The sequence below is a fragment of the Melozone crissalis genome, unplaced genomic scaffold (assembly GCF_028551555.1).
Source record: "Melozone crissalis strain CALT ecotype California unplaced genomic scaffold, PUWL_Pcris_2 ptg000020l_1, whole genome shotgun sequence".
Lineage (NCBI taxonomy): Eukaryota > Metazoa > Chordata > Aves > Passeriformes > Passerellidae > Melozone > Melozone crissalis.
Window position 1 is genome coordinate 515,499 of NW_026535798.1, and position 11,846 is coordinate 527,344.

At 46.0% G+C, this 11,846-nt stretch overlaps 1 protein-coding gene across 1 annotated transcript in view; it reads left to right on the forward strand.

Annotated features, from left to right (window-relative positions):
* Positions 1–11,846, forward strand: part of LOC128937656 (CUB and sushi domain-containing protein 2-like) — a 142,554-nt gene that overhangs the window by 35,640 nt on the left and 95,068 nt on the right. Inside the window, exon 9 of the mRNA XM_054277450.1 lies at positions 2,620–2,802. Coding sequence (XP_054133425.1) covers positions 2,620–2,802 — 183 coding nt within the window. The remainder of the gene's footprint in view (positions 1–2,619; positions 2,803–11,846) is intronic.

Sequence of the window (11,846 nt, forward strand, 5' to 3'; positions counted from 1 at the left end):
ATTCTGCTTTTCCCCAAGCTGGAGCTGCTTGGTGCAGAATTCCTGTGATTCCCATCCCTGCAGGGCCACCAGCCCAAGCTGAGGGAAACATTTGGGGTTGGCTCTGGGGTTTTGGCATCTCTGACCCTTCTGGGAAGCTTCCGTGGCCTTCAGGAGGATGGGGCTGCCATGGCTCAGGCAGGAATTTTTTGTGTCCATTTGTGGAGTTTTGAGGCTGCCACGATGGGAATTTTTTGTGTCCATGTGTGGAATTTTGGGGCTGCCAGGATGGGGTCAGGCATAAATTTTTTGTGTTGGTGTGTGGAGTTTTGGGACTGCCAAAATTAGGAATTTTTTGTGTCCATGTATAGAAGTTTTGGGGCTGCCAGGATGGGAAGTTTTACGTCCATTCGGGGCTGCCATCATGGGAACTTTTTATGTCCATTTTTGGAGCTTTGGTGCTGCCATAATGGGAATTTTTTGTGTCCGTGTGTAGAAGTTTTGGGGCTGCCAAGATGGGAATTTTTAATATCCATTTGTGCGGGCATTTCAGGGCTGCCACAATGGGAATTTTTTATGTCGATGTGTAGAAGTTTTGGGGCTGCCAAGATGGCAATTTTTAATATCCATTTGTGCAGGCATTTCGGGGCTGCCAGGATGGGAATTTTTTGTGTTCATGTGTGGAATTTTGGGACTGCCAGGATGGGGTCAGGCAGGAACTTTTTGTGTCCGTTTGTGGAGGAGTTTCAGGGCTGCCAGGATGGGAATTTTTTGTGTCCATGTGTGGAATTTTGGGGCTGCCAAAATGGGAATTTTTATTTCCACTTGTGGAGTTTTAGGGCTGCCATCCCTGGCACTTGCTCACTGCATTTCCAGGTTCCAGGGTGTGGAAGGGAAGGGATGACAGCCAAGGGTGTTCTGAGTGGCAGCAGGGAGCATCCCCAGCCCCCAGGTCCCCGTCAGACACGCTGATAAATGTTCCACATCCACTCCCTCCCATCCCAGCTCGTTGCTATTCCTTGAGTTTTCCAGCTGAATTTTCATTTCATGCTAAGCACTGTTGGCCTTGTGCGTTTTTTGAGGGGAGGAATGAACAGTTCAGTGCAGCTTTAACACCCAAAATTTTCATTTTCCATCCCTAATGTGCAAGTGCAGCTCCTAAACAGTCGGATTTGGAAAGTGTGCAGGAAGATCTGTAAATCCTGGCAATGTGCTTTCACTGAGAGGCAAAAAAACCTCAGCCTGTTTCATGAAAACTTTTAATATTAATTTATGTTAAATTATTTTGGGGATGCTTCATTAGCTAGCAGTGAGTTTTCAGCTCGAGATGCAGCAGAAGCTCCGTGACTTCTGCTCAAAATACACCTGGATGTGGAGTTGCCTGGAGCCAGAATAATAATGAGGGTGCTTGTTGTTATTCCAGCCAAATTGGGATATTAGAGGGAGTCATGCAAATCTCAGCTCCCGTGGTTTGCCTCTGTAAAGGAAGTGTCAGAAAAGAAATTTCCAATTTGGTGCAAGAAATTGGAAACGGGGAGGAAAAAGACAGCGAGACTGATCAGAGATGATGGGGATAAAAACCAGAGGAGTGTGGAGCAGATAAATAATGTGGGAACACTAAGGAAGAATGAAAGAATGAAGTTTTTGGGGCTAAAAACCAGAGGATTGGCAAAGGAGTGTGGGGCAGATAAACAATGTGGGAACACTCAGGAGGAATGAAATTTTTGGGGATATATCCAAAGGATTGGGAGTGGAAAGGAGAGTGGAGCAGGTAAATAATGTGGGGACACTAAAGAGGAATGAAGGAATGAAGTTTTTGGAGCTAAAAACCAAGAGGACTGGGAGAGGATTGAGCAGCAGATAAATAATGTGGAAATACTCAGAAAGAATGAAGTTTTTGGGGATAAATACAAAGGATTGGGAGTGGAAAGGAGAGTGGAGCAGATAAATAATGTGGGAACACTAAGGAGGAATGAAGGAATGAAGTTTTTGGAGCTAATAATGATCCAGGGCAGGGAGCCTTTTGGAAATGGGATTGAGGGGAGCAGGAGGTAACAGGAAATTGTGCCTGGGGTTTATTTGGAGTCCAAATCAGAGAGGGATTAACTCTGTGTGAATGGGAATGGGGTTTAGGAGAGAATCGGGGTTGGGATGCCACAACCTGTGGGGGCTTCACCAATTGGGCCTCAGCCCCTTCCCCACACCCAAATTCTCTCTTCCAGCCCCTTCCCACACCCAGATTCTGTTTTCTCTCTTCCAACTCCTTCCCCACACCCAAACCCTGTGTTTTCTCTCTTCCAGCCCCTTCCCACACCCCAATCCTATGTTCTCTCTTCCAGCCTCTTCTCCACACCCAAATTTTGTGTTCTCTCTCTTCCAGCCCTTTCCTCACACCCAAATTCTTTCTTCCAACCCCTTCCCACACTCAAATCCTGTTTTCTCTCTTCCAGCCCCTTTCCCGCACCCAGATTCTCTGTTCCCTCTTCCAACACCCTGACCCTGTGTTCTTTCTCTTCCACCCTCTTCCCCACACCCAAATTCCTGTTTTCTGTCTTCCAACCCCTTCCCCACACCCAAATTCTCTGTTTTCTCTCTCCCAGCCCCTTCCCTCACCCAACCCCGTGTTGTTTTTCGTTGCAGAGATTGACCAGGGCAGCTGTGGGGACCCCGGCGTCCCCGCCTTCGGCCGCCGCGAGGGCTCCCGCTTCCGCCACGGCGACACCCTGCACTTCCAGTGCCAGCCCGCCTTCGAGCTCAAGGGCCACAAAAGCATCACCTGCCAAAAGAGCAGCCAGTGGTCTGCTCAGAAACCTGTGTGTGTTTGTAAGTGGGTCAGCAGTGCCCTGGGTGCCCTCTGAGGGGACACCGAGGTGGTGGCGCCTGCCCCGTGGCACCTTCAGCCAGCTTGGGGACAGGTTTGGGGTCTTCACTGGGCAGGGCAGGGGAGATTTGGGCTGTGCTGGGCTCCCCCTGCCTTGTCCTGAGGGAAAAAAATCAGCCCTTGGTGGTAGCACAGACAGGGCATGGCCAAGTTCCACATTTAAACGTGGAGTCTCTTTGTAGAGATGGATTTGGGCTGTGTTTGGTTCCCCCTGCCTTGTCCTGAGGGAAAAATCAGCCCCAGGTGGAGAGGACCCAGCAAATTCACAATTTAAACCTGGATTCTGTTTGTAGAGATTGATTTGGGCTGTGCTGGGTTCTCCCTGCCCTGAGAGAAAATGAAGTCCTTGGTGGCCAGCACAGACAGGACATGGCCAAATTCACAATTTAAACCTGGGGTCTCTTTGTAGAGATGGATTTGGGCTGTGGTGGGCTCTCTCTGCCTTGTCCTGAGGGAAAAATCAGCCCTTGGTGGACAGGACCCAGCAAATTCCAGATTTAAACCTGGATTCTCTTTGCAAAGAGAGATTTGGGCTGTGCTGGGCTCTCCCTTCCCTTCCCAGAGGGAAAATCAAATCCTTGGTGGCCAGCACAGACAAGACCCGGCCAAATTGACAATTTAAACATGGATTCTGTTTGCAAAGAGAGATTTGGGCTGTGCTGCCCTGCTCTGAGGGAAAATCAGTCCTTGGTGGCCTTGGCACAGAAAGGACCCAGCAAATTCCAGATTTAAACTTGAATTCTCTTTGTAGAGAGAGATTTGGGCTCTTCAGTGCTCTCTCTGCCCTGCCCTGAGGGAAAATCAAGTCCTTGGTGGCCAGCACAGACAGGACACGGCCAAATTCACAACTTAAACCTGAATTCTCTTTTTACCCCCTCATTTTTTCCCTCATGATCCGACCCTCTCCAGGCTCCCTCCTGCTGGGCCTCAGTTTTACATTTGTTGCCCCATTCTCAGCAGGTTTGGGATATTCTGCTCTCTGTGGTGACTCAGGATCACATTTTGGGGTGGAAATGGGAGTTCTGCCCAGTCCCTGTGGGGTTTCAATGCTCTCAGTGTCCTCTGTAGATATATTGAGCAATTTGCTTTATTGCCCTGACAGGACCTTCCTGCAGGAATTTTCCCCAGAGTTTTCCCTCTGTTTCCCCCAGCTGGTGATAACCTCACTCTTCTTTTTATCTCCTTTTCTGCTTTTTTTAAATCTCCTTTTCTACTTTTGTTGGCTCTGTTAAAATCTGGGCCTTGTTGGAGCAGGGGAGTGAGGCTGAACCTGAAAAAAACCAGGAAAATGCAGTTGAGGGAGGGGAGAATGCAGAGGGAGAAAGCAAAAATGTTCTTTTTAGAAGTTCAGGTGCCAAACTGGGTGGAATTCCAGTGAAAATGTGGTGTGACAGGAGCTAATCCATGAAAAAGATGGAGCTGGGGGGGAAAAAAACAGGTTTTGCAGAGGGTCTGGAGAGTTGGGAGAAAATTGGGGGTCATGGAGAAGGGGGAGAACCAGTTTGGATTCAGTGCCTTTATTTTCAAATATTTATTTAAGCTCAGAGAAATACCTGGGGAAAGGAAGCAATTCCTCTGAGTCCTCCCTTTTCCAGCTGCCATCCCTCCCTTCCTGTTTGGTTTTTTTTATTTGTAAGCAAATCAGCTGGAGGTGCTGCTGAGGAAAAAAATATTGGAGTTTTTCCTGGGAGGTGGGAAGTGTTAGACTGGTCCTGTGCTGGTTTTTCCTTTTAATTTCTTGGAATTTCAGGTGAATTTGGACAAGTTGGTGTGGTTGAGGCTGGTGCTGAGAGTTTGAAATGAGGATAAACTTGTGGTTTGTGCTCAGGGCAGCAGGACTGGGTGGTAACAGAGTAAAAAGGAGATTTTTGGTTAAAAAGGATTATTGATGTTGATCAAATCAAGCCCCATCCATGCAAAGCATGGCAGGAATCTTTCAGTTCCAATAATTCCAGTGTGATCTGTTCTCTGTGGCTCTTGGGATATTAATGGATCAAAAAAACAATGTGCAGGCAATGGGAAAAATGTGAAAAATGTCTCACAGACCCCTCCTGACCTTCACTCCTGATTTATTGTGGAGCAGGAGGGGTCACAAAATGGACAAAATGTGTTTGAATTCCAGGTGGGAAATGTTGGGAGAACATCAGATGTGAGGGGGAGAAATGAGGGAACCCTTTTGCTTCTGTGAAATTTGGATTTGGGGGGTTTGTTTCTTTGAAATTTGGGGTTTGGGGGTAGTCTCTTTGTAATTTGGGTGTTGGGGGGTTGTTCCTGTGGAATTTGGGGAGTCTGGTTGGTTTTGGGGTATCTGTGGGTGTGTTCCTCTTAAGTATGGGTGTTTGACTCTAAAATATCAGTTTCTGGGTGTCCGTTTCTTTACAATTTAGGTGTCTGAATGTTTGTTTCTGTCCAATTTGAGTGTCAGGGTATCTGTTCCTGTACTTTGTGGGTGTCTGGGTGTTTATTTCTGTACAGTTTGAGTGCCTGGGTGTTTATTTTTGTACAATTTGAGTGCCTGGGTGTTTATTTCTATACAATTTGCAAGTCTAGGTGTTTATTTCTGTACAATTTGAGTGTCTGGGATCTGTTTCTGTACAATTTTAGTGTCTGCATGGCTGTTTCTGTGCAATTGTGTGTATCTGGCTGTTTGTTCCTGTTCCATCTGGGTGTCTGTTCCTGTTCAGTGTGGGTGGGTGTCTGAGTGTTTATTTTTGTACAATTTAGGTATTTGGGTGTCTGTTTCTGTGAGATTTGGATGGTTGGGTGTCTGTTCCTGTTCAATGTGAGTGTCTGGATGTTTTTTCCCCTGTTAAATTTGGGTGTTTGAGTGTCTGTTCCTGTTAAATTTGGGTGTCTGGGAGTTTATTTCTGTACAATTCAGATGTCTAGGTGTCTATTCCTGTTCAGTTTGAGCGTGTGAGTGTTTATTTCTGTACAATTTAGATGTCTGGATGTTTGTATCTGTAGTTTGGGTGTCTTTCTGTACAGTTTGAGTGTCTGGCTTTGGGTGATGGCTGAAATTCTTCTCTCTGTCTTGCACCATCCTGCACTGTTTGAACCAACTCCATAATTTGTTTTTGGCTTTAAAAATGGCATTTCCAGGGTTGGGGGATGTGGTGTCTGTCACAGGCCTGGGCAGTTCCACACCCAGAACTTGATTTTTGGACAGAATTTGTTCCTTTTTCTCAGCAAAACAGGCTTGGGGGGACATTGGATGAACATCCCTGAACGAAAACCCTTGTGCTCTGATTTGGGGATAGAATATCCTGTGGCTGGGGAGATTATTCAGTTTATAAACAGAGAATCAGCTCCATAATTCCAGCTCTGGAGCTGCTGACACTGAGGATGGAGATGTGGTGAGGGAGAGATCCAGGGTGGGAATTGCTGTTCAAACATCCTCGTGTGGAGTAGAGAATAAAACCCCTCATTTCCTGGTTTTATTTGTCCCCAAAATTCACTGAATCAGGTTTATTTGACAGAAAGAGCAGGGCCCTGGTGCTCCTGGGGGGTTCTGCAGTGAGAGGATCTTTGAGGGATCTTTGTTCTTCCCTTCCCTTCTCCTCCTGCTTTTCCCAAATTTTCACCCTGCATTTCCCTCTGTGTGCTTGACCCGTGCCAGGCAGTGCTGTCATTTTCCACGAGGGATAATTGTGGCACTTGGAGTGACAATAAATGTCATTGTCACCTCCTTGGGCAGAGTTCCTGCCTTGGTTCAGGTGCCCTCTGCCAGTTCTGGGAGAGTCCTTCCAGAATTTCTGCTGCAGCTTCAGTTTGTTGGGATCACACTTGGAAAATTCAGGTTTTTCTGGACCCGCCTCGTGTTTGACAGGGAATTTAATGGTGGGGGAGTAAAAGGGAGGGGAGTAAAAGGAGTGGATTTGGGCCCCAAAATTCTTGGGAATGGGAAGGGTCTGCACTGACCCCAGCAGGGTTGGGTTGGTTGGCGTCGCTCAGCAGTTTTGGGATCGTTGTGGTCATTACTGGGAAGGTTTGGGGGTAAATCTAGGAAAGTTTGGATGGATTTGGAGCAAGCACATTCATTTCTGGAAATGTTTGGGTTTGGGATTCATGTGATCGTTCCTGGGAATGTTTGAATGAAACATGTTCATTTCTGGAAATATTTGAGTAGGTTTGGGATTCATGTGATCATTCCTAGGAATGTTTGGATTTGGGGATAAATCTGAGAAAGTTTGAATGGATTTGGAGCAAACACATTCATTTCTGGACATGTTTGGGTTTGGGATTCATGTGGTCATTCCTGGTAGTGTTTGAATGGATTTGGGATTAACGTGGTTGTTCCTGGGAATGTTGGATTTGGTTTGGGAATGTTGGATTTGGTTTGGGATTCATGTGGTCATTCCTGGGAATGTTTGATTGGGTTTGGGATAAATCTGTTCATTCCTGGGAATATTTGAATGGATTTGGGATTCATATGGTCATTCCTAGGAAAGTTTAGGGATAAATCTGGGAATGTTTGGATGGATTGGGAGCCAACACATTCATTTCTGGAAATGTTTGAGTTTGGGATTCATGTGGTCATTCCTGGGAGTGTTTGATTTAATTTGGATTAATGTGGTCGTTCCTGGGAATGTCTGAATGGATTTGGGATAAATCTGTTCATTCCTGGGAATGTTGGATTGGGTTTTGGATTCATGTGGTCATTCCTGGGAGTGTTTGAATGGATTGAGGATAAACATGTTCATTTCTGGGAGTGTTTGAATGGATTTGGAACAAATCTATTCATTCCTGGCAGTGTTTGATTCCATTTGGGGATAAATCTGTTCATTTCTGGGAGGGTTTGGGTTTGGGGAGAAACGTGTTCATTCCTGGTTGGTTTTGAATGGACTGGAGACAAATGTGTTAATTCCTGGGTATGTGTGAGTGGATTTGGGATAAATGAGTGTGTTCCTGGGTTTGTTTTTTAACACATCTTCATTCCTGGGAATGTTTGGATAGATTGGGAACAGATGTGGATAAATGTATTCATTGCTAGGTATATTTAATGGATTTGGGATAAATGTGTTCGTTAACATCCCAGTTATTCCTGCCAAAAAAATCTGCCACAGGAAAGTGGTGGCTGCCCAAAAGTGTCCCCCCAGCCCCTGAGGGACAGTCCCATGCAGCATTGGCAGGGAGAGGTGAACAGCAGCACCACGAGGCTTTTTTGGGCCAAAAAAATGCCCACAAACTTCCACTTTCTTGTGGCCACTGCCAAAATTCCCAAGGGAGCTGCTGGGAGAGGAAGAGCTCTGTTGGAAATGATGGGAATTCAGGAGAGGAAGGTGCAGAAGCTTTTCAGGAGCAGATGGCTGCAGGATCCAGCCCTGTCCCAGTGGGGATCAGCAGTTCCCAGTTAAGTTTTTTAAAACTTCAGCTCCTTCCCAAAGCCAGGCCCTGCTCCTGCTGGAGTGGGTGGCAGTGAAACCTGCTCTTCTCTGCACATCTATTTTAAATTCAGTGATATTTTCCTCAAGATTTGCTTCCCAAAACCTGCCTGGTTTTCATTCTTCTCCTCATACCTGCAGTCCCACCCCCGGACTGTGCTGAGTTTTGTTGCTCTGAAATGACAAAACCCTCCCGGTTAATTTTGCTCCAAACTCCTTCCCTCACCTCCCACCTGCCCTGAGGTGCCACAAGGTTTTTAGGAGGAAAAGGCACCATGAGATGCAGATTTTTATATTTTTTTTTGCCCTTGGAATAACAGATACAGAAAGAGGAAAATACAAAATGTGAAGAACTTCGCTGCCCAGCTGGAGCAGTGCCCTGAGCTTCCAGCACTGTCCTGCTTTCCCAGCCCATCACCAAGGAGGAATTTTTGGAAAAAAAAAATTGAAATGCAAAGCAGAAAATCCACTCCTGTCTCCCAGCTCTCTCCCAAGAGGTCTGTGGGAGCAGGATCTAAAAACTGAGAGGAAAGTCAAGAATTTTGGATTGTTTCCATGGAAACTGCAGTTGTTCCAGGGATTCCTTGCTTGGTTTTCAGCTCCTGACCCTGCTCCTGTGGTGTGACCTCACTTTGGGATCAGCCCTGGGTTCTCCTGAAGGATGAGCAGGGATGGAGGCAGGAACAGGAGGAGAGAGGTGGGATCTGGGAAGGGAGAGTAAAAGGGAAAAGAGAAAAGAGAGGAAAGAGAAAGAGAGAAAAGAGAAAGAGAAGAGAGAAAAGAGAAAGGAAAGCAAAGGGAGAAAAGAGAAAGAGAGGAAAGAGAAGAGAGAGAACAGAAAGAGAAGAGAGAAAAGAGAAAGGAAAGCGAAGGGAGAAAAGAGAAAGAGAAAGAGAGGAAAGAGAAGAGAGAGAAGAGAGGAAAGAGAAGAGAGAGAAGAGAAAGAGAAGAGAGAGAAGAGAGAAAAGAGAAAGAGAAGAGAGAAAAAGAGAAGCGAGAAAAGAGAAAGAGAGAAAAGAGAAAAGAAAACAGAAGAGAGAAAAGAGAAGAGAGAAGAGAAAAGAGAGAATTGCAGGAATTTCTCCTGCCTGCTCCATGTTCACATCCATATCTCTCTCCCAAAAAAAGAACCAAGGAGCTGCTCCTTCCTTGTTTCACTGCTCTAAACCAAGCAGAATCCTGGTGCTGCTTGTGATAACGTGAACAAATCCCTGTGCTGGTTCATTCATGCCGTGGTCTCGCTGCTCTGTGTCTGCTGTGATTTATTCTGTATTTAATAAAGGGATTTTTCTCATTGCCTTTGCAGTAATTGGTCAGCAATAAGGATTATTGGCAAATGTAGCAATTATCGACAAATAAAAAAAAAATTATTGACACAGGCAGCTTTGTAAACAGGCCCCTGTGCTGTGCACATAATGAAATGGCCTCTGCTGGCATTTAACAAGGGTAATGAATATTAATTGCAGCCAGGGCTGCTGATGGGCAGCTGCAGGCAGCAGGGCTGGCCTCTGTCATGTTGGGGATGGCTCCTGCTGCTCAGGGCTCTTTGGGATGCTCCAGGTGCAGCTGGGCTGTCTCCATCCTCTTCCTCCTGACAGCCTGGCCCTGCCTGTGACACGCTGTTAAACAGCTCCTGGTTTGTCCCAGTGTGCAGCTGCAGGGAGGCTGGAGGGGCAGAGCTGAAACCTCCTTCCAAGTGAGGGAAAAACTCCTTTCAAGTGAAGAAAAATCTTCCACATAGAAGAAAAACCTCCTTCCATAGTAAGGAAAAATCTCCTTCCAGAGAGAGGAAAAATTTCCTTCCACAGAGAAGAAAAACCCCCTTCCAAGTGAGGGAAAAACTCCTTCCATAGTGAAGAAAAGCCTTGCACAGAGAATAAAAATCTTCCACAGCAAGGAAAAACCTTCTTCCACAGCAATGGAAAACCTTCTTCCAAGTGAAGAAAAATCTTCTACAAAGAGGGAAAATCTCCTTCCATGGTAAGGAAAAATCTCCTTCCAGAGAGAGGAAAAATTTCATTCCACAGTGAAGAAAAATCTTCCACAGAGAAGAAAAACCTCCTTCCATAGTAAGGAAAAATCTCCTTCCACAGAGAAGGAAAACCTCCTTCCACATAAGGAAAAATCACCTTCCATAGTGAGGAAAAATCTCCTTCCAGAGAGAAGAAAAATCTCCTTTCACAGAGAGGAAAAATCTCCTTCCGCAGTGAGGGAAAACCTTGCACAGAGAAGGAGAACCTCCTTCCATGATAAGGAAAAATCTCCTTCTAGGGAGAAAAAAAATCTCCTTTTATGGCAAGGAAAACCTCCTTCTACAGTGAAGAAAAATCTTCCACAAAGAGGGAAAACCTCCTTCCACAGAGGCCAAAAATCTCCTTCCAGAGAGAGGGAAAACTTCCTTCCACAGTGAAGAAAAATCTTCCACATAGAAGAAAACCCTCCTTCTGCAGTGAAGGAAAACCTTCCACAGAGAGGGAAAACCTCTTTCCACAGTGAGGTAAAACTTCCTTCCATAGTGAGGGAAACCTCCTTCCAAGTGAGGGAAAACCTCCTCTGCCTCACCAGATGAAGAAAATCATCATCTCACAGCCTCCATGGTGTTGTTCATGAACCCTGTGGCTCCCTGGGCTGGATGTTCCCCTCTGGGATGTGATTCCAGCTCCCCTCTCCATCAAGGGGAGCTTTTTCCTGGCCACAGCTTGGCCCTCCAGCTCCAACTCGCTTTTCTCCTCACTGATCTTATGGAAAATCAAAATCCTCGTTTACTTCCCTGCAGTGGAGACTCTTGGAAGGTTTTGTGGTTTTTTTTTTTTTTTTTTTTATCAGCTCCTCTTTAATCTGTCACTTTGTTTTATCTGGCAAAGGTTAATTTTATATTCTTCCCTCGCTCTGCTCCTCTCCCCTTTGTCAGCAAGTCCTTTGTTGTTTTATTTTCTGAACTAGCGACTGCACCTCTCTCTTGCTGGGCTGCTGGAGGTCCTGGCTGAATGCTAATTCACCCCTTTGGATTTAAAAATTTAGAGGAGACACCTCATCCCTGCTGCTGAGACATTTCCCTGGGTGCAAATGAATTTATTTTCAATTTTCCTCAGGCAGATTACACCGTGCTTATGCTGACAGAATTATTTGACAGCATCCCCTGATATTTCAGCATCTGGTAGAGAGAGAGCCCAGAAAAAAATCCTGAGGATGTTTTGCAGTTTGTTTTCCCTTTAATCTGCTCTCTTTGTGGCTTTGAGAGCAGGGAATGGATTGTGCAGCTCCGTGACCTTGATAACGTCACAGGAACGTCCGAATTGTTTGATCCCAGCCCATTAAGTGGTGAGGGGAGACAGAGGGAAAATAACAGAGGGAGGCAGAGCACTGATCCAAATAATTGTCTAAACGCCAACCCCAAGCCAAGCTCATCCTCTGTGCCAGGAATTAGGGAGATGGATGTTCCCAATAATGGGTTTTACCACGGGTGGCGGTGGGGAAAAGGGATGAGCAAAGCATCCGTACATAAAATATCCCAAAGTTTGGGCAGGTTGCACTCCAAAGGCAGCCTTGCCTTCCCGAATTAATGGGCCTTGGCAGCTGCAGCTTGGGATGGATTGAACCCC